Source organism: Peromyscus maniculatus, chromosome 5 (assembly GCF_049852395.1).
Source record: "Peromyscus maniculatus bairdii isolate BWxNUB_F1_BW_parent chromosome 5, HU_Pman_BW_mat_3.1, whole genome shotgun sequence".
NCBI classification, from domain to species: Eukaryota; Metazoa; Chordata; class Mammalia; order Rodentia; family Cricetidae; genus Peromyscus; species Peromyscus maniculatus.
This window is the reverse complement of record NC_134856.1, coordinates 127,762,660-127,787,232: the sequence shown is the minus strand read 5'-3', so window position 1 is coordinate 127,787,232 and position 24,573 is coordinate 127,762,660. Positions and strand designations below refer to the sequence as shown.

The 24,573-nt window shown below is 45.5% G+C and overlaps 1 protein-coding gene and 1 long non-coding RNA gene across 2 annotated transcripts in view; one reads left to right on the top strand and one right to left on the bottom strand.

Annotated features, from left to right (window-relative positions):
* The window catches only part of Cap2 (cyclase associated actin cytoskeleton regulatory protein 2), a 143,757-nt gene that overhangs the window by 3,078 nt on the left and 116,106 nt on the right, over positions 1–24,573 (bottom strand). Inside the window, exons 8-12 of the mRNA XM_006972842.4 lie at positions 11,953–12,142; positions 9,811–9,983; positions 8,630–8,753; positions 8,454–8,536; positions 1,350–1,490 (exon numbers count right to left, since the gene is read on the bottom strand). Of these exons, the coding sequence (XP_006972904.1) occupies positions 1,350–1,490; positions 8,454–8,536; positions 8,630–8,753; positions 9,811–9,983; positions 11,953–12,142 (711 nt within the window). The remainder of the gene's footprint in view (positions 1–1,349; positions 1,491–8,453; positions 8,537–8,629; positions 8,754–9,810; positions 9,984–11,952; positions 12,143–24,573) is intronic.
* The window catches only part of LOC143273488 (uncharacterized), a 71,174-nt gene continuing 62,296 nt past the window's right edge, over positions 15,696–24,573 (top strand). Inside the window, exon 1 of the long non-coding RNA XR_013051624.1 lies at positions 15,696–15,719. This is a non-coding gene — a long non-coding RNA (uncharacterized LOC143273488). The remainder of the gene's footprint in view (positions 15,720–24,573) is intronic.

Below are 24,573 nucleotides of genomic sequence, written 5' to 3'. Positions count from 1 at the left end.
TCTAGCTTAAGGTTAGAGTCTCTGTACCCAGAGCGGTGAAACAATGCTCATTGTCTGCAGAGTAGCGGGCTTGAGACTCAAATGAGGAACTCTAGGCTGCAGCATGACGCATGCATGGGCAGAGCTGAAGAAAGAATTGATGGGTGTGGATAATCTCTGCTTCAGGAAATCAACCTGTCTGCTGATTGCTCTTGAGATAGCTGCTAACTGACCCATCTGGCTGGTGTGGCCCCTTCTCCTGAAAGCATGCTTGTTAAAGCTCTTGATTTGCTGTCTGCTCCTGCCCCACACAGTTAGAATTCTCCATGTGTTTATTCTCCTACTACTTCCATGCAATAACAACCAGCAGAGATGCCATATTTCAGAATCCAAAAAAAAAAAAAAAAAACAGGATTTATTCAATTAATTTTTTTTTTTTTTTAGCTGCTTCATTGGGGAGAAGATGTAAAGAAAGGAAATTCTGGCTGAATCACTTGGGCTAGTGTTTCTAAGTGAGGAATTCAATGGGCTGATAGTATGAGAACTTACTTGGGAGCCTGCTAAGAAACATGATTCTGGGGCTGGGAAGATGGCTCAGTGGGCAAGGTATGTCTTGTATGTCTAAGCAGGAGGACCTAAGTTTGAACCCCGAAACCCATGCACAGAGCAGATGCTACATTGCATGCCTGTAACCTAAGCCCTTCTATGACAAGATGAGAGGAGGAGAGAGACTAACCCCCAGAAGGTCAGGAGTGTGGCTGGGACAGTGGTGACCAACAAGAAGCCCTGTCTCAGATAAGGTGACACCTGAGGTTTTCCTCTCACCGGCACACATGTCATGGCTTGAGTGCACTCCCCTACAACATTCACAAAGAACTCAGATTCCGAGCCCCATGGTGAGGCTCCCGAATCCAACCCTAGGTTTTTCCAGGGTTTGGAGCCCAGCTTTCTGCTGGGATCCCAGCAGATCCTTATGTTAAGAGGACCACACCATTTTTGGCCTCGGTGCACAGAAACGCGTAGCTCCACTGATTATCCCTCCTCCTTCCTTCCTCTCAACCCCCAAAGCATCTCCCTTCATTTGTTCACCCCCGTCAGGGGAAAGGGAAACATTTAGTCCTACATAAAAGGAACTCAGATGCAAAGAGCTGGCTCATTCCAGGAACACTTAGCAAAATGTCTCCAGACACAAATGCAGGGGCTAGCAGGAGAGGGGCCACATGGAAGGTGCTCCCCCATTTCGTTGACCTGCTTGTGAGGTTGCCTACCGATGAAGCTCATCAGAAGGTAGCTGAGGAGCCACTCTCTAAGGATGCTAATGTGAACGTGCCACATTGATGTTGCTGGACAGGCTTTTGGAAGGCACTTACATAATCGTCACCCTGAGGGATCAGGACATTCATCTCAGATGACTTGGCACTCACGATCTCGCAGTCTAGTGCGTCTTCACTGAGGTACAGGTGGCACCCTTCTGTCTTGTTAATGGAGATTGTTGGCACTCTTCCCATTACCTGAAATTGGGAGGGGGGGAGAGAAGAGAAGGAACCAAGGCATTAAAATAAAAATCACCATGTACCCAAGCAGATACTCTCCCGAATTCCTTCAGATGTAGCTTGAGTTCAGCTAAGCTAAGATTTAGGACTCACTGGGGCAGTGTGCTCTGTGTGTGTGTGTGTGTGTGTGTGTGTGTGTGTGTGTGTGTGTGTGTGTGTGTGTGTGTGCAGGATAGGTGTCATTTGGGGACAAAAATGAAAGGACTAAACAAGGGAGAATCCTAAACGCTCAGGGTCTCTTTCTTGAGATGAAATTAAGGAATTAATTTGGAGGCAGCCGCTAAAATGTTCAGAAAAGCCTCACAACCCAGTTAGTGAATCTGAGATGGGTATCTGATTTCATGATAAGAGAAACAGGATTCGTTTGCTGAAAATGTAAGTTTTGACAGTTATCTGTGAGACTGGGGCTCAAACAAATATCCATACAGACGCTGCACAATGAGAGTAAGTTTGAATAGAAGCCAAGTAGATTGTTGCCAAACTTTAGAATAAGTAAGAAACGCTACCATTCTTCCCACGTAAGTCATTTGCTGGGTAAGAATCTCAGGGCTGAAGGTGAAGTTCATCTGAGAAAGGTGTCTACGCATTTCAAAATGTATTCGTTTCAAGCCCAACCGGAGGACATTCACGGAGATAATCGGGACCCTGTGCCAGAGCAGGCAGAGCTTTGTACTGTTTACAAATATCGAAGTCCAGTAAAAATGCAGATCAGTTTTAAATTTCTCCTCCCACAATCAGTTTCCAGATCTGTCCACCTCAAATGTCCACAGGGATATAGGGCTCTCCCAAAGACCTTATTACAACTCCAGAACTTTCCTTCTTCTAATGGTAATTAAAGCAATAAAGACATCTCTCCTTTCAACCCAAAGAAAAGGCTAGTTTGCAAACCAAAGGAACAGTGCTGTTGATGGTGCAGGAGCCCAGTGAATTCCTGGGGGCGGGTCATCTAACCTGGTCACCATGCTTCTCTCTCTCCTCCTCTTGCTCCATAGAAACTGGACACTGAGTTGGAATTGAACCCCAGACCGAGAGAAAGGTAGAGAGAGCTGGGTAGTTCAAGGTCAGGTAAGTACAGGCAGGGCTCTGCCTGAAATAAAATAGTGTGTGTGTGTGTGTGTGTGTGTGTGTGTGTGTGTGTGTGTGCATGTATATACATGAGTATGCATGTATATGTGTGTGCATTTATTTATATGTGTGTGTATATACGTGTGTATACATGTGTGCTTTAAAAATGTGCCAGTAGTCATGTTTTGAGAATGTCTAGATTTGCTTATGTTATAATAACAACAAGCATTTACATGCCAGCCCCGAACACCGCGGATACCAGCAGCCAAGGAAAGGAAAGTGATGAACTGCCAGTGTGTCCTAGATGATTGGCTTGTAAGTATTATTTCTCCCTAACAATTTAAAAAAATCTCCACTGACTATTGTTGTCTGTCTTCCACAATCTGTATGTTTTCCTAGAACATTTTGTCAAAAATAAGATTACTAGGCCAAATTACATGAACTTTAGCTTTTCTCTTTTTTTTAAAAAAAAATAACATTATTGTAGTAAAATTTGAAAATATACAACTCACCCACTTTAAGCGTACAATTGGCTGCTATTTCATAAACGTACAGAGTTGTGCAATCAGGACTACAAGCCACTTTTAGAACGGTGGTTCTACCATTTTAAAAATATCGCTAATGGCCACTCACAGTCGGTCCCCATCTCAGCCCCAGGCAGGTAATCCGATTTCTGCTTCAGTTGTGCCCAGGCCCTTTGGAAACAATTTACTAGGCACTTTAACTAGGTAATGGAACTCTCTTGGTTTGAACATCCAAAATTTCACTAAGTGTTCAATCAAATGTCTTTCTCTTGTCTCCGAATTGCTCCTTCTATTTCCCTGTACAGGGGACCCAATGGTTCATCTTTCCAGAGGCGACTGTTCACAGTGCAGGTTCACATCCTTAAAGAGTTACAAGGTTTTTCAGGCATAGAAACAAAGAATAATAGATACATACACTTCCTGCAGCAACCTTATCAGCCTTACATTTTGGTTATTCTCTTTTTGGTATTTCTGAAAATTTTCTTCCTTCCTTCCTTCCTTCCTTCCTTCCTTCCTTCCTTCCTTCCTTCCTTCCTTCCTTCCTTCCTTCCTTCCTTCCCTCCCTCCCTCCCTCCCTCCCTCCCTCCCTCCCTCCCTCCCTCCGACATGTCTTATATAGCCTAGGTTGGCCTTGAACTCACCAAGGATGGCTTTGAATTGCTGACCTTTCTGCCTTTACCTCCCAAGTGCTGTGGGCACAGGTGTACACTGTTACTCTTGGCTTTAATGTGTTGGCTTGTTTGTTTTTGAGACAGGGTCTCACTATGCAGCCCTGGCTGGCCTGGAAGTTGCTACACAGGTCAAGCTGGCCTCTAACTGCAAGGAGTCTTCCCGAGCGCTGGGATCATAGGTGTGCAGCGCACACTCATCTTCGGTTTTGTTTTGTTTTTCCCACAAGAATGAAGATCTCACAGTATCACTGAAGACCCTGGACACCATCTTCCACCTCGCTTTTCCTCACTTCCTCCTCATTCCTTCCCTCCCCGTGTGGAAGTACTCTCCTGGTTTGTTTTTTGTGTTTGTTTAGGATCTGTCTATTGGGTGAAATGCCCAGGAGGGCCCCTTGGCCTGCCATAAGTGTGTTTTATGTTGAATAGGTTTGCACACTCTTGATGTTTTTTAATGAATGGATTCATCATATAGTACCTGCCATCCTGTAACTTACCCTTTTGCTCAGTGCCTTTTTTTATTGGCCTGATTTTGAAATTCATCTGTTTTTTTTAATGCCTGTAGGTATAGTTTATTATTCACTTTAACTGTTGAATAGTATTCAACTAGGAAGATTTGTTTATTCATTTGCCAGTTGATGGACACTTAAATATTTTTTGTTTTTTTATTGCCATTACTACGATTCTACAAAACATGCTTTCCATGTTTGCCCAGTCTGTCACTAGAGCTTTACTGTATGGACATAAACACGGAATGACTCAGCCACAGGCTATGGATTAGTGCATGGCACCAATTGTCCTACAGAGAGTGTACCAGGTTCACTACGTCACCGGGATGTGTCAGGGCCCCCGTGTTCCCCTTCTATGACAGCTTGTACATCAGACATTTTAGCAAACAATCAGTCTTGCGCTTACAGCTCCTTTACACATTAGAGTCTGTGAATGTGGCACTCTGCAGAGCGAGGACATTCCGAATGTAAAAGAGATAAGTGTGGAAAAGGAACCTGTGACCGTGGTATTCATTTACACTCCTCGTTCTGTTAGGCAGGCTAGCGTATCTTCATGTGTCAACCATTACACTCTTTTTTTGGAGGGGGGGGCATGTTTTGCTTTTGGTTTTTCAAGAAAGGGTCTTTCTGTGTAGCCCTGGCTGTCCTGAACTCACTCTGTAGACCAGGCTGGCCTTGAACTCAGAGATCAGCTTGTCTCTGTCTCCCGGGTGCTGGGATTAAAGGCGTGTGCCGGGCTGGAGAGATGGCTCAGAGGTTAAGAGCACTGACTGCTCCTCCAGAGGTCCTGAGTTCAATTCCCAGCAACCACATGGTGGCTCACAACCATCCATAATGAGATCTGGTCCCCTCTTCTGTCCTGCAGGGGTACATGCAACAGAATACTGTATACATAACAAGTAAATAAATCTTTAAAAAAAATAAATAAATAAATAAAGGCGTGTGCCAACACAGCCCGGCTCCACTTCACTTTTTATGCTGAATTGTTACTGTTCCCTGATTGTTTTTCTGTTAGATCACCAGTCTCACTTTTTGGTCTGTGATTGTGTCGTTACCTGTTCTGGATGCAAATCCAGTTTCACTATCTATGTTGAAAATATCTTTGCTCAATCCATAGCTGGTCTCTCAGTTTTGCATTATCATATCTTCTGCTGATATATATTAAGAAAATGTGTGTGTGTGTGTGTGTGTGTGTCTGTGTGTGTATGTGTGTGTGTGTGTGTGTGTGTGTGTCACTGGAGATTGCACCTAGGACCCATGCTATGTAAACACTTCACCACTGAACTCAATCTCCAGCCCAGAATTTTAATTTTTTTTTTTTTTTTTGGTTTTTCCAGACAGGGTTTCTCTGTGTAGCTTTGTGCCTTTCCTGGAACTCGTTTTGGAGACCAGGCTGGCCTCGAACTCACAGAGATTCACCTGCCTCTGCCTCCCGAGTGCTGGGACTAAAGGTGTGCACCACCACCGCCCGGCTCAGAATTTTAATTTTTATATGGTTAGATTAACCAGCTGTTTTCTTTATGATTTGTGGTTTGTACCCTAAATTAATGTCTAACCATGAACTCATAAAGTTTTCTTTCCCTGTATGTTATCCTACATGTTTGAAACTATTTAATTTCTAAATTAGAACCTTACTTTTATGTATGTCATGAGGTGGAGATTCAGAGGTTTTATTTTTTTCCTTTTTAAAAAATTGTATGTGTATGGGTGTTTTGCCTGTATGTGTCTCTGTGCATTATGTGTCTGCAGTGCCTGCAGAGGCCAGAAGAGGGCGTCAGATCCAGAAACCGGAGTTATGGATGGCCGTGAGACATACCAATGCTGGCACCACACCTGGGTCTTCTGGAAGAGCAGCCCATGAATGTAACTGCTGAGCCATCTCCCTACCCCTCAGTACTGTTTTCCCACATAAATAACCAACTGTTCTAAAATCCATTTCAGTGTATACACCTGCCTACTTCAGGGTCTGCTAGGTTTTTTTTGTTTTGTTTTGTTTTGTTTTTTGTTTTAATATCTCTAACCATGTGACACCTCAGAATGACTCATTTCACCTTGTTTATCTGTTTTCAAATTATTTTATCTAGTCTTTAAGAAAACATTTTATCTTCCTTCCTCCCCTCCTTTCTTTCTTTTTTTTTTGAGACAGGGTTTCTCTGTGTAGCCCTGGCTGTCCTGGAATTTGCTCTACAGACCAGGCTGACGTCAAACTCACAGAGACTCACCTGCCTCTGCCTCCCAAGTGCTGGGATTAAAGGCGTGTGGCACCACCGCTTGGCTTTATTTTACTTTTGAATTATGTGCATCACACATGTGTGGGTTTGTGCGTGTGAGTGCAGTACTTTCCAAGATCAGAAGAGCATGTTAGGTGCCCTGGAGCTGGAGTTACAGGCAGCTGTCAGCAGCTTAGTTTGGTGCCTCGGAGGAACCAAATTCAGATCCTCTGCAAGAGCAGTATTGGCTCTGAACCACCGAGCCACCTCTGCAGACCTACTTTTTCTTGTTCACTTAGCTTCCAAATACATTTCAAGTTCCCTTTTCTTTTTAATAAAAAATCTTGTTGAAGTATTTGAGCGCCCCTGGACTTAGATTAAGGAGGGGGGGGGGAGGCAGAGAGAGAGACAGAGACAGAGAGAGAGAGAGACAGAGAGACAGAGACAGAGACAGAGAGACAGAGAGAGGTGTGCTACTCGTGTCTTTTTGCTCATTTATTTGCAACTATCCTGTGTCCTTCATAAACATGCATTATTTGGTCCCCTTTAGTCTTGCTGCCATTTTGAATCTTAGTTTGCATTACATTTCCTAATGCTTATTTGTGCTGTCAAGAGATGTTGATTTTTCTCCCCGTTGATAGTATAACTAACTGTATATGACTTTAGTTTATCGAATCTTTTGGCTTTTATATAAAACAATCATTTTATTGTCCTATAAAGACATTTTTATCTCTTCCTTTCAATTTTATTTCTCTCGGTTATTTTTCTTATCTTATTGCTGGAGTTAGGACCTTTTAATGCATGATTGATTTGAAGTAAGGATAGGAAGAGAGCTCTTGCTTCTGATGTCAATGCAGTTCTTGTGAATGAAATATGGCCTTGGCTGGAGAAGTGCAAGAATTATCCTTTGATTACAGCATGTAGCATAACTTCCTTTCCCTGGGATTATCAGATATGTACATAGAGCTGGCATTCCTACCCAGGTTTCAGGATGGCCAATCAGGGCTGTTTCCATACAGTGGGCATAAACACCACCAACTTCTTAAGTGACAAGGTAAATATACAAATGTAATACATACAATTAAATGAGTTCTAATTAAAAGTGTGAATGGAGAGAAGCCGGGGAAAGAGAAAGATTTGTAAAACTGAAATCTAATCTTGTCAATCATCATGAGGAAACACCAGATTGTAAAGGGTAATTAACAATATGCAAATAGTATAATCAATGAGAAAGTTGGACTTGGCCCAAAGTCAGAAGTCCTCTAGATTTCTGTATGTTGTAAAAGCCTACCCAATAAAATCAAAATTACTAAAGGAGTACGGATTTTCTCTTGTTTCTGAAAATCCAATTCCAATCCTACTTCCTGGTTTTTTTTCTGATTATCTCACAGATTCTATACATTTCCCCCCTTCTTCCTCAGGGCCATTTTCCCCGCGGGAGAAATTCTCTTTAGCAGGGGACTATTATTATCCTAGGATAGTCTCTCAATATCCTTTATTCATATGGTAGCTGATTCATCCAATCATGCACTCAGCAACATTTACTGGGTGCATACAGTATTCAGGTGCTATATACGTCTTCAGAACTGTAAGGACTGCATAGCTGTCCCTTGTTTTCTTTTTTAGTGCTCCGGATAGAACCCAAGGTCTTATGTGTGCGTGCACTGTGGGCCGCTAAGCTAAGTCCCCAGCTCATTGGCCATCTGTGAGATGGAGAGGGTAAGACAAGTGTGTGCAGTACAAAATGGGAGGGGAAAAAAAGGTGACTGAGAATAAAGACTGCTTCCCCCGAGAGGTGATGATGGAGCTGTGCTTAGGAAGAACAGGAACTGGATGTTTTCTGGGTGGACACTGGGAACGAGTCCCTTCCTTTGTGCCCTACAGGAAGATGAGTGGTCCATGCAGAGCCATGCCAGCACAGAGCTTGGCTGTGGAGGCTGCTCACCTGGATCTGAATGTCCTTGGAGTTGATCACTTCCACAATGCCCACCACATTATCGAACACCAGGCCGAACTTCTTGCAGTTATCTAAAAGGGGAAAACAAACTCCAGTGACTGCACCTGGCATGCTTCTGTAACCCAGCGCATCACCACAGCAAAAACACCCTTAGTTTTGCCTACCAACAGTGATGGAATTTACTTTTCCCTTTATCTGAAGAGTGGATTTTTCACACTTGAAAATGTAAGCCACTTGTTTCAGCTCGGTCTCTGAGATGACAAGGTCATTCTTGTCCTCTTGGTATTCCTAAAGGGAAGGCAGACATGGTTAGTAAACATAAACAGAGAGACAGGCTGGATCCACTGAGTGCTGACGTTACCAGAGGCTTCAACAGAATTCTTTTCCCCAGTGCACTTCCGTCCAGAACATTATCTTTGTGGAGAAACCTCGAGGTCTGAGCTGTCACTTGTAATGATGGGAGTGGGTGAACCACGGCTTGAAAGTGGCTATCAGTTTGCCAAGAGTCAGATGTTAGCAGTCCTGCCAGAGGGTGGGGCTGGAGCAGGGGTATGGTTGCTATGGAGACTTGGAGGCTGACACTCCACTTGATGCTGCAACAGACCCTGCTGTGTCCATCAGGAAATGGGACTGGTGATGTCCAAACAGTGGTGTAAGCTACAATATCTATTCAGGCCCTTGCAACTTTTCCAGGGACTTTTTGTTCCTTAATCTTCAAGGAAGCTCTCTGGGTCAGTAGTGAACTCCAGCTATCAACCATCTTCAAAGCCTGCTCATACAATGAACCCCGAGACTGATGAGTGGCAGCAGTGGTTTATGGTTATGAATGAAACAATCAACCCATCACCACAAGGCGCAGACTCCCAGGACCACATGTTGATGGCTTCTCCCATGTCTGATTAAAAGTTATGGAAATCAGTAGTCATGTTCATAAAAAGAAAGCATATTGGCAGTGGCTAGGGGCTGGAGGGTTAGGTCCTGCAAGATGAAGAGGGGTCTGTGGTGAGTGTTGGGTCTGGAAACACAACAGTGTAAACACACCCAGCACCCCAGGAATGTGCACTTAAAGATAGTTAATGGTAAATGTTATATGCATCTTTTTTTTTTTTTTAACCACAGTTAAAAAACAGTTCTAGAAAGGAGAAAGAAAGAATGCATGGGAGCTACTGAGGAAACACTATGCAAGCCTGCAGAAGCTGCTGTTTCTCATTCTACCCGGGGCTTTTTCATCTTGGCATCTCACCTAGAAATCTCATGTCTCTGGGAAGTGGTTCTAGCTGCGTAGGTGTTTAGAAATCGGTTTTAGCTGAGTGACTCAGAGTCAAGGCAGAAGGGCTTCACTCACCACTCTCCATTTCTTCCCTTCCAGCTCTAACACTGGAGCATGTTTCTGAGGAGGATTGGATTTTGGAGATGTAGGGCTTGGAGTGTGGGTTTTGGTTGGAGATCGAGCTTGTCCTTGAGCCCTCAGGCTGGGGTTCTTATATGTCTTCTGGTCGTCTGTGACATGCCGGAGCCCTGGGAACACGGGACGGTTAGTTTCAGTTGTCAACTTCCCCTAACCTGGAATTGCCTGGGAAGAGACTCTCAACAAGAGACTGTCTAGATCACGTTGGCCTGAGGACACATCTGAGGGGGTTTGTCTTGATTGCCTTAATTGATGTGGAAACAGCCTATAAATGGGTGTTACCAAAACCATTCCCTGGTTTTGGACCTTGGACTCTCTAAGAGCAGAGAAAACTAGCTGAATACTCAGCATGCATGTGTTCTCTCTGCTCTCGACTGTGATGTGACTAGTTGCTCTAAGTTCCCGCCTTGACTTCCCCACAATGAGGGACTGTAAACTGGGCTTTTAAGCCAAATAAATCCCCCCTCCCTTAAAGTCACTGTTATCAGGGCATTTTATAACAGTAATAGAAAAGAAACTAAAACAGAGGGTGGCCCAATGTAGTGCATTTCTTCCTGTCTCATGAGAAGGGAAATACCCACCATGTAAAGTACAAGAACCTTTGGCATTACTGTTTTCATAACACTCCATCGCTCAAGGTCAGTGTGCAGAGGCTGCATGCTGTGTAAGCTTAGATGGAAAGAAACATTGTGTGCATTAAAAAAAAATTGAGCATTGTCCCTCAAGGCCCATGGAAAATTTGATCTCCAGATCATGATGCTTTTGGGGGGTTGGGGTGGGGTGGAACAGTGGAACCTTTAGGTTTGATTGAAAGTTGATGAGGTGAATCCTGGCTGGAAGAAGTGGGTCACTAGGTGCAGGCCTTACAGTTTCATAGCCTGGCCCCACTTCCTGTCCACTCTCTACTTCCTGTTTTACCAAGATGTGACGAGGTGAAAGGTCAGCTCAGCTGGATTTGGAATCACCTAGGAGACATGACTCTAGACATGTCTGGGAGGGAATTTCCAGGGGCTGAGCTGAGAAGAGAAGATTCACCCTGAATATGGGTGGCCCCATGCAGTGGGCTGGGGTCTCAGACTCAACTAAAAGGACAATGTGAGCTGAATTCCAGTGTTCATGCCCTCTGCTTGCTGACCACTGTGATGGGAGCAGGCAGTCCTGCATTCCCGCTGACACACCTTCCCCTAGTGATGGACTGTACCCTCTCAAACTGTGAGCCAAAACCGATCCTTCCATGAGTTGCTTCTGTGAGGAATAATTTGTCACAGTAATTAGAAAAGAAATTAATACAGTGAGGCACCCTGCCCCCCAGCAAAAAGAACAAAAGAATCCCTACAAATCCTCAGGCCATCTTACCCCCAAAGACTTCTTGGCTTACTCACAGCCAAATCATTTGCTAGGTGTGGTTTAAAAGGCTATGATACCCCAGTATTTCTCAGAATACAGAATGAGCTTTAGCGTTAGAAGTCCATTCCTTTACTTTGCAAGTGAATTTCAGAGGGACCAGCAGAGCAGCTCTGAGCCAGGGGTAAATTTGGAAAGTTTGAGTCCTTAGCTCTCAGGCCCTTGTAGAGGGACATCGACACCCTCAATTCCATTAGTTGTGCAAAACAAACAAACAAAAACCAAAAACCCTGCAACACGCCTTTTAGTAACATGACTGTATTGTTCAGCACCCGTGTACTAAAAGATCCTGATAAACTGTAAACATTTGCATTTTAAAAAAATCAACTATTTGCCATATTGCAGGACGGGGTACTAGTCACCATTTTTATCTCATTTGATCTTGATGACTTAGTTTTGGAGGGTGGTGGGGAAGCACTGGTACTGAGGGGTACCACTCACTGGTCAACTGAGAACACAGAGTCTCTGAGTTCTTCTTGCTGCTCCACGTGGCAGCCTGTGGAGCCTAGGTTCCTGGAGCTTCCACCTCCCAAGGGCAGCTCTTCCTCCCTGAGTCTATCGGGGGTGGGGGTGGGGGGGTGGAATGATGCGCATTTCACTGGGGCCCTGGAGACTCCACCAGCTTAGAGCCAGCGCGAGAGGGGAGCAGCTTCGAGGGAGGATTCGTTTTCTTACCTTTTGTGATGGCTTCTCCCTGGTTAAGCTGGGCAAACAAAGCTGAGCGAGAAGGAGAAGACTCCTCATTTTTACCCTCATTCTCAAAAAGCGGAGGTGGCCCAGGAGGGGGTGGCGGTGGAGGTGGTGGTGGGAGACCAGGCCCAGAGGAGAGGACGGAAAACGCGGATGCTGTGGATGCCACAGGACCCTGTGGGAGACAGAGGATGGGAGCTGAGACTGAAGCTCTGGGCGGGATTCTGTCAGGGAGTCGAGACTCTCCAGCGGGGTCCCAGTGGCAGAACCGAGCCTGGTGAGCCCGTTTGAAGGGCTCTGGATCGGGGTGGGAATCCATGTTGGGAGCATACAGTCTGTTGGGTGGGCCCTGCATATTTAGGAATCCCACTGCCAAGTCATCAGCAAACAGCCACAGTCCCAAATTCATGCCCAAGGCCCTGGATAAGAATGAAACCAGACTTGACTATTAGAATCTCGAGAAAAAGTAGTTCACAGGATAAGAAAATTAACTTTTTTTTTTTTTTTTTTTTTTTGTGGACAGGAAACCACAACCACTAGAGAGAGAAATAGAGAGGGTGGGGGAGAGAAAGAGAGAGTTATCAGACATTTAGAGCACTTCTGAGTAGGTAAAGGGAGACGGAAATTCTCTGGAACTCACTTCACAAATGTGCATGCCTCAAACAATGACAAAGGCCATCTGTGGCCTGGGTGATTGTCAGATCCAGAGGTGGAAGGCACCTGGCCCCTCCGATGGCTTTGCAAATGTCAAGGTAGATAGGCCAAGAGCAATCAGCCCCTTAGCCACGGCTGGCATGCATCCTCATTTTTTTTTTTTTTTTCTGCTGTGTGGCGTGCAGTCTGCAGCTCAAAGGTCTGACAAATCCAAATGGCAGGACCAGGAGCACAAAAGGGGGGCTTCCTGTCTCTGATGCAGCTCATCTTCCTCGATGGGATAGAGAATCACTCTGGAAACACACCTCTGACCGCATCTTTGAGAAGGGAACACCAACCCTACGGGGTGGCAGTATCGCTCCCTGGGTTGGGGTCTGGACTGAAAAAGGAGGAGCAGAGCACCAGCATTCATCCTTCCGCCTCCAACTGCAATACGATGTGACCAGCTGCATTCCACTCCTCTGCCTTCCCCACTGTGTCCTCAGACTGGGAGCCATATTAGCCCCTCCCCCCTTAAGTTGCCTCTTGTCAGGTGCTGGGTCACAGCAAGGAGAAGAGTAACTAATGTAGACCCCATTGATGACAGTCCCAGAGGATTTTGCTGGTTGGTTGGTTGGTGTTTTTGAGACAAGGTTTCTCTGTGTAGCCCTGGCTGTCCTGGAGCTCACTCTGTAGACCAGGCTGGCCTCGAACTCACAGAGATCCACCTGCCTCTGCCTGCTGAGTGCTGGGATTAAAGGTGTGCCCCCTCTCCCATGCCTGGCCTCAGGGGACTTAAAACCAGTTTGACAACAAACAACAAACTTCGGATGTGTATATCATTATACTTTTATTTTTAATGTCTTAGTTACTATTTTAATGTCTGTTGCTGTGAAGGGAACTATGGCTAAGGCAACACTTAGGAAAGAAAGCCTTTAATTAGGGGTTTGCTTATAGTTTCAGAGGTTTGGTCCATTTCCATCATGGTGGGGAACACGGTGCAAGCAGGCAGGCAGGCAGGGATGGTGCTGGAGCCATAGCTGAGAACTTACATCCTGATCCACAGGCAGCAGGCAGAGAGAGTGAGACTAGGCCTGCTGCCATGGGCTTCTGAAACCTCAAAGCCCAGCCCCAGTGACACACCCTTCAAAAAGGCCACACCTACCAACCCTTCCTAAACAGTTTACTCACTGGGAACCAGACATGCAGACATATGAGCCTATGGGGGCCATTCTCATTCAAACCACCACATTTAATATATATATGTTTTTATTCATGTGAATGCATGTGTGTCTGTTCGGGTATATGTAATAGGTCTGCTGATATAAGTTTCCTTGAATCTGGAGTTATAGTCAGTTGTGAACTGCTTGACATGGGTTCTAGGAATCGAACTCAGATCTGGAATAGCAGCAAGTGCTCTTAAGCATTGAGCCATCTCTTTTTCACCTTATATTTGTAAACACTGATATATAGCCACACGCCTATGTAAAGGAATTAGAAGCCAATTAAATTTCAAAGAGGCAGAGCCAGGAGTAATGGGACATGTCAGGAATTTCATTACTCAGGGTCTGAGGCAGGAGAATGATTAGTTTCAGGCAACCCTGGGCTTATTATATGGAGAAAAGTTTAGACCACATAGTGAGACCCTGTCTCAAAGTAAGATGTAACGGACAACTAAGAAACTGGGAGAGACAGAACAGTTTGTGCGTTTTCAATACCAAATACAAAAATTAAAACATTATATAAGTACTAAATGCTAATGAGAACAGCATAATCTTATTTTCATAAACAACTTGGTATTATGAGATGTCAAAGTCAGGAAGTTTTAATCTTCAGTTGTCTTTTAAAACAGCTATTTTTGAGTACTTACATAATCTCTGTTCAGCGCAGAGCCGCTGTGAATAGAAAAGATCCTTCTCTCATTCAGAACATGCGTCTTTGAGCCCCAGCAGGCTGTACTCTCCTCTCCGGGGCCATGATTTGCAGGACTTTTGTTTTTGTTATTTTCCTAAGGAGGAGCACCCTGACTCTGCCAGGATTCTGGGGTCAAGCAGAAAATGATTTCACAGTTCTCGAGACCTGCCAATTTTTCTCCCCAGGATCCTAAACGATTTCTCTCCTGTAACCGAGGTGAAATGTGAGGAATTGCTCAGACTCACAAAGGACACACAGTACAAGCTCTGCGCATCAAGCCATAGTCCAGGCCTTGGTGATAGGCACTGAAAGCCACGAAGTACTACTCTTTCTCATAACTCTGTCATTATTCATATAGTCAGTGGAGGACCAGTCCCCTCCCCCAACTCCTGAAAACTTGTGCTTTGCAGGACTCCTGCTTTGTGAGAAAGGGAGCCGGTCCTGGCTTCTACATCTTAGAAACACTGGTCTCTTTATTCCATAATCCAAGAGCTGGGGGGTGACACATAGCAACAAAACCACATCCCGTCTTCTTGGGGGCGTCGACACATTTGGATGGTTTGCCCAGGGACAGCAGATAGAGGGTTTACTGAGATAAATGTGGAAAATAAAATCTCCCAACTCAAGGACGCCTGGGGCCTGTGAAATGCTGCCGTGGACGTGCTCTTCTGAGGTACAGCCTCATTTCCACATCTTTCGCTGGGTATCAGACTCTGGTTTCCAAGGTTACTTTGTGATTAGCATGCAGGGGCTTTACTGAACAGTGGACTTGAAACCAAACTGATTAGGCCTTCCCTGAATTGCATCTCTTCGGGCTGCTCCCCAAACCTGGGAGGGGAGGAACTTATCTTTGCTGGCCTCCTCGTTCTGTACCATTACCTCAGCGCTTTCCACATCCTCCCGTGACCTGGCATCTAGTGGGCAGTGGTCAGCAAGACTGATCCCGCCTGACACCCATGAAGGAGGGAGGAAGCAGGCACGGGGGGTTGAGGAAGGACTCTCAGGTGCCAAATGCTTTTGTTGACTTAGTACTCACTGACTACTCAGCCAGGACTCAACTACGCCTGGGCTCATACGCCAGCTCTGCCAGCTTTGTGCCAGGGCTCTCTCAGATTTATTGGGACAGTTGAAGTACCTCCGGATCTGCTGAAACCTCCCAGGCTCAGGCTGTGTGGCAGAAACACTAACTGAGGAACGGGAGCAGGGTAGGATGCACATTCCTCTGTGTGTGTGTGTGTGTGTGTGTGTGTCCGTCCGTCCACTGCTCTAGGGGATTGCAGTGTGGGGACAACCACCCTGTCCTATGGGCTGAGATGAACTGTAAACAGGACAGTGTCACCTGGGCTGTACTGAAATCCCTCTGACAGAGAAGAAAGCAGGAATTCACAAAAACTGTTTGCATTCAGCAATGAACCAGCGGCCAATGTCAGAGGCATAGTTCTAGCACATGTCTGTTGATTTTAAAGCCTTCTTTACAGAAATTCTTTATCTATATTCAGATTTTTTTGCCCTCAGAGATAGGGTCTCATGTAGCCCATGTTGGCCTGGAACTCACAAGGCAGCCAAGGATAACCTTGAACTCTTGATCTTTCTGCCTCTGCCTTCTGTGATCTGGGATTACAGGTGTTCACCACCACATCCAGCTACATTAACAAAAAACTTACACTTATTTATCCAGGCGTGTGCTCATGTGGAGGTCGGAAGACACTTACAGGAGGAGTCAGTTCTTTGCACTCCCATGGGTCCTGGGAGTGGAACTCGGGTGGTCAGGCTTGGCAGCCACCTGAGCCATCTTCTGCTCTCGGTTTTGTTTGTTTTAAAGTCACGGGTCCATGTGAAGTTGGAAGGGGACCGGGAGGTAAAGGGTGAGTCTGGAAGGAGTTAGGGAGAGAAGTCGGGGGTGGGACTAAATATGATCAAAATACACTGAAAGCATGTTGCCGGGCGGCGGTGGCGCACGCCTTTAATCCCAGAACTCAGGAGGCAGAGCCAGGCGGATCTCTGTGAGTTTGAGGCCAGCCTGGGCTACCGAGTGAGTTCCAGGAAAGGCACAAAGCTACACAGAGAAACCCTGTCTGAAAAAACAAACAAAAACAAACAAACAAACAAACAAACAAACAAAAAACCAACCAAAAAAAGAAAGCATGTATGAAATCCTCAAAGAATTAATACAAATATTATAAAGACTAGAGGCATGGATTACCTTGTGAAATAACATTTCCCCCTCTGCATCTCCTCTTAGAATACATGTGACGGAGTGTTGGGAGTACAGCAACCTTGACTTAGTTCTTTTTTTTTTGAGACAGGGTCATGCTATGTAGCCCAGGCTGGCCTCATGATCTTACTCCTACCTCAGTCCTCCTAGTGTAAGGAGGTGTGTGTCACTTGCCTCATGGGCCTCTCACACCTGCACACGGCTGTCATTTTATGAATGGCCTGGGATGGTCTTCATTTGACGGGGGAGATTAGAACTCTTGGTTTGGGCACTGGCCTGGCAGTATCAAGTCGACTTTCACACTGGTCTTGCCATGCTTTAGGATTCTGCTCTAAAACCTGGCCTCCCACCCATTACGTCTGTGCTCACTGACGACAGGGACAACACACTTGCACCCAGTCCCTGGATCCCGACGGAGTGCTCAAGTTGTGGGATGAGCCCTTGGTGTCCTAGGGACTAGCGATCAAAAGTCAATGATCTTCAGCACGCTACCTTTGAAAAGTAGCCGTAATAGGAAAGGTAGCTGACAAAGGTGTCCAGACTGGACCGGAGCAAGACCACCAGGGCCTTGGGTGCCCACTGGCAGCAATGGGAACGGAGGCTGTAGGCATTGGTGGGGAAGTGGGGGAGTTCAGAGGACAAGGCACTGGACTGTGGGAGCCCACAACTGACTCAGTTTCCCAGTTTGAATCTCAAGTCTACTCTGAGTCAATAGAGTTCAAGCTTGCTTGCTCCAGGGCTGTGAGAAAGTCCTGATTAGCCCGCAGGAAGGAACACACTGTCTAGCCTGATGCAGGCTGCTGACACCAGCCGGAGGTACGTCGAGATAGAAAATGAAACTGCCTGCTCCTTGATGCAAGGCAGGGTAGATAGTGGCTGAATGCCTGTGCTGTGCATTGTTCTACCTCTGTCCTTCAAGACTGTATATAAGCTGGCTGTGAAATAAACTCGGGACTGTCCGGCACTGACCAGCAGACCTCTCGACTCTTTTCTGTCTTCTTCATTGTCTCTATGATCCGCACGCCTCTACCCAGCTACCCAGCTGACTGTCGGCAGGCTCTGCCTAGAGACGTAGACAGAGAGCTTGCTTGCCAAGGGGCAGGTCTGTCTGGAGGTGTCTCCAGAGACATAGGTCCTGCTTTGGGGATCTGAGGGGGATGGGCACTGCAGAGGGGTCCCTTCCCTGCTGGGTGCTACCGAGGTCTTGGGAAACTGCTACATTAGCATGCAGATGTCACTCATCCCTTGAGTGGAGGCTTTGGGAGCAGACCTGTGCAAAGCAGCCACAGCATGTTTAGAGGTGTGGTCTACTTGCCAATGACCCGAATATTCTGGGCATTTCTCAAAGGTTCTTCTTCCATCTTCCCTTGATACCTCTCTTCCTTCCCGACCGCTGACCCCCTCCCTCGCCCCTCCCCCATGTCTGTGTGTGTACAGGTGCAGGCTTTGTTTTTTGGGAACCATCTGCCTTGATTAGGTCAAAGAATAACTTTCAGGGGTCAGTTCTGATCTTCCACCAAGTGAATCACAGAGCTCAGACTCAGGTCGTCTGGGTTGGTGGCGGGCGTCTTTACTCACTGAGCCATATTGCCAGTCCTACGCATTCCATAACTTCTTTTCCCTCCCTAAAACATGGGCCTTGAGGAGTGAAGCTCGAATCTTCACGCATGCAAGGCAAATGCTTTATTGGTTGAGCTGCTCTCCCAGTTCAAAGAAAGCTTTCATTAATACATTCTTTTATGATATGTTTGACTTGAACAATTACCTTCATTTGATAGCTACAGTGCAGAGTCAGACATCCCAGTGCCCGGAACCCAAAGAGGTGAAGTCACGTGGCTGGATGAGAAACTGATGCTGCTCTGAGAAATACCCATCAATGAAAACCGACCTCGGGGCACACTGGTGCATGGCTATAGTGTACATAGTGTGGGCTAGATTGTAGGCAGCCAAAAACTTGCAGATGCCCCATGTGCAGCGGGGGACGTTTCTTGGTTTTCTGCCTACAGTTCATGGCTTTAAAAATGGAAGAGGCAGCTGTTCCCAGGACAGTGACATCAATTTAGAAAGATTTGTAGAACATTAACTTTCTTTAAAAAGTCTTTATGCCAGAAACAAAACAAAACAAAACAAAACCAAAAACCACCACACAACAAGAACTCCGTAATCAAACATCTAGCTGAGAAAACGAGGCTGAGAACTGAAGGTGAGGACCTCAGTGCAGGAGCTGGAGGAAGCCAGGCTGTACCTTACCAAAGTGGCAGCGACCCTCCCCCAAACCGACTTAAGCCTTCTTTCTGAGACCCAGGAGAGGAGCCTCCAGAGTGTCTCAGGGTCTTCAGGCTGGGCATAATTAAAAAAGAGTGTCTATAAAAGTCATGTAACAACGGCTTGCCACTTAGAAGGAAAAAGAAGCGGTACTTATGATTTCCAATGGCTGTGTTCCCGGTGAAAAGTTCACTTAGGTTGCAAGAACACGGCACAAAAATCCCAAATGAGGCTTTTAAGGCCTATTAAGATTAATTCCGAGAGCAGATGTTTGATTATGGACTTTTTTTTTTTCTTCTGGCACAAAGGCTTTTTTAAAGAAAGTTAATGTTCTACAAATCTTTCTAAATTGATGTCACTGTCCTGGGAACAGCTGCCTCTTCCATTTTTAAAGCCATGAACTGTAGGCAGAAAACCAAGAAACGTCCCCTGCTGCACATGGGGCATTTGTAAGTTTTTGGCTGCCTACAATCTAGCCCACATTACGTACACTATAGCCGTGCACCAGTGTGCCCTGCGCTCGGTTTTCATTGACGGCTGCTTCCAAGAGCAGCTACTACTCATTTCATTTCTTTAGGGATCAGACTTCAGTATTTGGAGTTTCTGAGACAGGGTCTTACCTTGAATTAACTACATAGACCAAGCTGGCCTCAAACTCCCAGTGATGCCCCTGCCTCGGCCTCCCAAGTGCTGAGATTATAGGCATAAGCCAGCATGCTGGACTCTTGGAATTTAGATTTTATTAGAAAGGGAAATTACTTCCAATTTTAAGTAGAATTCACTATTGCTCTACGGTGGCCATTCTTTATAATTAACTTGTATGTTTATTCCTCCCAACACTGCTTCTTAATTAACCAGTTCATTCAGATATACTCTAAACTTACATCTAAATAAGCTATAAAAATTATTCACGTTATCCAGTTTTTTGAGTTTGTAGAAAGAAGGGCCAGGAGGGCTCATTTGGGTGGGGCCAGGGAGCCAGGCCTAGGCTGTTCTGGCTGAGAGCTGGACCATGCCATTGGGTGCTTTGTGAATCCCTTAATCTTGAAAAGGAGAGGTAAAGGGAATTTAAGCAAAGAAGCAATGTATACAGACAGCATTAACCTTCAACTTTGAGAAGAGGTCAGGCAACCAATATCGTGGTTGGTATTTTTACCATCATTTAAAAAGCAGGGACCAAGAACATAAAATTATCACGTGATCCTTTCTTGGAACAGGTGGATTATGTTGCTTACAACAGGACATTTGCTGAGACTTCTCTTTTATGAAATAGCTTAGTGACATTAATATTTTGAGCCACCTGTCCTTAAAGTATTTGTGGAGATGGTGGATAAAGACCACAGGAATGGAACAGCTGACGTGTTTATGGGTCTTGTTTCTCCCCTCCCTTCTTCATGGACACACACAGTTGGTTCCCTTGTTTCTGGGTAGAATCTCCCTGGCTGTCCTTTGTTGAACCGTCTTGGCCCATTAATCATGGAGCCTACCATTAACAGTCTCCAGGTAGCGGTGACAGCTCACGTGTGCCTGGTCATCCCCTCAGATGTTTATAAGTCCCCAGGCCATTTCAATCACATTTATGCTACCATAGGAACCCATGATGTTTTACAGCTAACATTTTACATAAAATGGTGTTGATTAACTTTTCTAAAGACAAAGAATTCCAAACAACCTGATATAATGTAACACACGAAGCATAAGAGCAATAAACCTCTCATTTCCATAATAGGAGCCAGTGGCTGAAGAAAGAATAAAAGTCTTAGTCTCTCCTCTGACTCCTCTCTCTCTCTCTCTCTCTCTCTCTCTCTCTCTCTCTCTCTCTCTCTCTCTCTCCCCTTCCCTCTCTCCCTCCCCCCCCCCACCTCCCATGTAGATCAGGCTCACAATGTAGCTAAGGATGACTTTGGACTTCGGGTCATCCTGTTTCTACCTCCCTAGTGCTGGAATTACAGGCATGTGACTATGCCTAGCTTATGCAGGGCTGGGGATTGAACCCAGCACTTCAAGCATGCTGGGTAAGTACCAATTCAGTCCTTAAATAGTCTTCTGACCACAAATTCATGATTTAGGGGTTTATTTTTTATGTTTTATTTTATTTTTTTGAGACAGAGACTCCTGTAGTCCAGAATGGCCTGAATTTCACTGTATACCTTAAATGTCAGATTCCCCTTGCCTCTGTCTCTCAGGTGCTGGGTTTTCAGGTGTGCATCATGATGCCTGGTAACACTTATCACACATACACACACACACACACATACACACACACACACACACACACACACACACACACACACACACACACACACACACACACACACCCTGAGACAGGATCTGGCTGTGTGACTGGCTGGCCATGAAACTGGCTGTTAAGAACTAGTTCCTAGTGGCCCTTCTGCCGTGTGTGCCCCTGTGCTTGGCTTTATGGATTCACTTCTGCACTTTGATCAACAGTAGTGAAAGCAACACATTTCCAAACTAAAGAACTTCTTCAACAACCTGCAGATTTTACATTCCCATTTATACCACAGTTCCACTACAATTAGAACCAAGACGGATGACCGTGGGGCCAGGGAAATGGCCCCGTGGGTAAGTGTACTTGCTCTGCAGGCACAAGCACCCAAGTATGCATTTCCAGCACCTACAGAAAAGATTGGGTATGGCTGTGTGTGCCTGTGACCCCAGCACTGGGGGAGTGGAGACAGGCTAGTCAGCCTAGCTGAGACGGTGAGCCTGGTCCAGGGCAAGAGAGACACCCCCCCCTCCCGTCTCAAGGAAATAAGGAAGAGAGTGGTAGAGGAGGACACCGGAAGTCCTGTTTTCGGCCTCCATATATTTGCAAATAGGTGCACGTCTTCACACACTCAGATGCATGCACCACACACCACACCATAGCACATCCCCCACACACAGACAAGAAGCCAACAGAAAGACTGCTAAGAGATCGCATCGTGTAAAGGATGACCATCCTCGAAACAGAAGTGCAAGCCAACGTGATTTACGACTTCAGGCTGAATTCTCTTTTATCACTTATTTGGATTTTGAGACTTTTGCCAAAGAAAATAAAGGCCCTGGGAACCATTCCAAGAGAACAGAATTGTTAATGACACGACAGAGAAGTGCCATGCAGTATTTTAAGGATATGTTTATTAATAACTTTTGGAAAGTCAATTTAAAGACTATTTTCTATTTTATTAATGGGTATTGAACACTGGAAATTTCTTATTTTCCACTAAGTCCCAATCCTTATATGCAATTGTTATCAAAAGATGGGCGCAAGCTTCGAGACAGAATGGGGCCCACTTGAATTAGTTCTTTTCTGAGTCAAGGCTCCAAACAGCTTTTTCGAAAGATGTGAAAAGGAAGGTCATTAAGAACCCCAATCTCAGGGTGAGGATGCGGCTTGGTTTGAAGCATGCTTGCTTAGCAAGATGAGGCCCTGGTTTTGATCCTCAGCACTGTCCAAACTCAGATCTCAAAGCCCCAAACCTCAAAGTTTCACCCTAATTTCTCCTGGCTTTGTCCTTCCCTATCCCAGAAGGTTATCCTCCTGTGGATTTTGTAGGCTGCCCCTCTGGTGACATGGACAAATCAAAGCATTGGCAACTGATGAAAAGTAAAATAGAATAAATGAAACCAAGTCACTTCAGAGATGGAGTAGCAGCTTTCTATTCCAAAACACCCTGAGAGAGACATACACAGTCAGTACCAGTAAAATTAGATTTGTGCTCAATGTATGTTTAGATGAGCTCTTCCAAAAATGTAGGAGGTAACTTTTGTTCGACATGCCCCAAGTAGAATCTTTTGGTAAGAGTGGACCAGGCCATGCCAGCAGAGATGAGACACGGTCCATACGGGGTGCCGTCGTCTAATTCACTCGTGCCATCTAGGCATTTGAGAGAACTCGGCTTGGTAAGTGGCCTTTGTTAAGAGTCTGAACTTGCTTTGCAACTGATACCCAGACCAAATCTGGAATCTCCAAGTTGTCTTTCTCTTTTTGACTACCAGCATCAGCAACATAAAAATACAAGTTCTCATAAAAAAAGGAAAAATAAAATTTCCATGGGAAAGTTTCCCAGAGTTAAAGATAGCCAAGCATACCCATCAAAGAGACTGGCTGGAGAGCCCACGGCTGGCTGGAGGCCGAGAGTGACATGCGCTTTGACTCAGCTGGACAGCGACTACATTTGGCCGGATGGGCCTAAGTCCATCACTGAATTAATGGGTTTTTTTTTTTTTCCATTTGGATTTTAGGATCCTAAAGAGATGATTATGCTGCCTTGAAAGATCAGTACTTTGTAAACAGCAGACATGAGGACAAGGGCAAGTTAAGCACCGTTAGGGAGATTAATTATGTTGCATATGTATTTTTACCTAATTTTTTAAAATGAAAATACCAAAAATGTTATCTCTTGAACTTAAGAGTTTACCGTGAGCTTCAATTTCAACTCCAAATTTCATGGGAAACGGACAAATGATGCTCGAGTTTCCTTCTCTCCCCCTTCGTCTCTCCCTCCCCACCTCTCCCTCCCTCTCTCTTTCCTTCCTTCTTTGCAGGGCTGAGGCTGGAACACAGGGCTTCAGGAATGCCAGGAAGGTGCTCTACCACTGGGCAATGTGCTCAGGGATTGCAATGCACTCAGTACACATGACAGGTACAGCAGACTGTGGCCAGGGATCATCTCTGCGAAGTATTTTATGAAGGGTTGTTTTACATTTACAGGATAACCCATATCTTCTGGGTATTTTGTTTGTTTGTTTGTTTGTTTTTTTGAGACAGGGTTTCTCTATGTAGCCCTGACTCTCCTGGAACTTGCTCTGTAGACCAGGCTGTCCTCGAAACTCAGAGATCTGCCTGCCTCTGCCTTCTGAATTCTAGGATTAAAGACGTGCACCACCACTGCACAGCCCCATCTTTTCTTAAGGAAACCTTTTTTGTTTAATGTAATATCAGACCCAATTTCCTGAGTTTATGTCAGCTGAAGATGAGAGACAAACGATGGCCAGGGGAAGGACTGGGGAATGTCACCGAGCAGAGTGAAAATGCATTGTCCATTCACAGCACAGAAATAAAGACATATACTCACCTGGCTCATTAACACTGGACACAACCTGTAGTCAATGAAGCAAGACTGTGTAGGTCTCAGTGAGAGGGAACCTGATCAAAATGAACGCAGCTGATTCGGTGGAAGTGGGTGGGCAGTCCCTGCTGGGGACCCCAGGTCCACTCTTTTTAGTGAGCTCATAGCCTCAGAGCAGAGAAGAAACTTCTGTGTTCCCAGACAGGTCTTTTTAATTCTCTACCCCACCCCTCCATGTCTTAGTTTAGAAGGTTCTTCTAACTGGAAGACTCTTATAGATCCTTCAGAGTTCAACTCCAACAGCTTTTTGTAGGTTTTATTTGTTGTTGTTTTGGTTTTGGTTTGTTTGTTTTTTTTGAGACAGGGTTTCTCTGGGTAGTTTTGGTGCCTTTCCTAGAACTTACTCTGTAGCCCAGGCTGGCCTCAAACTCACAGAGATCTGCCTGGTTCTGCCTCCCAAGTGCTGGGATTAAAGGCGTGCACCACCACCACCCGGCCCAG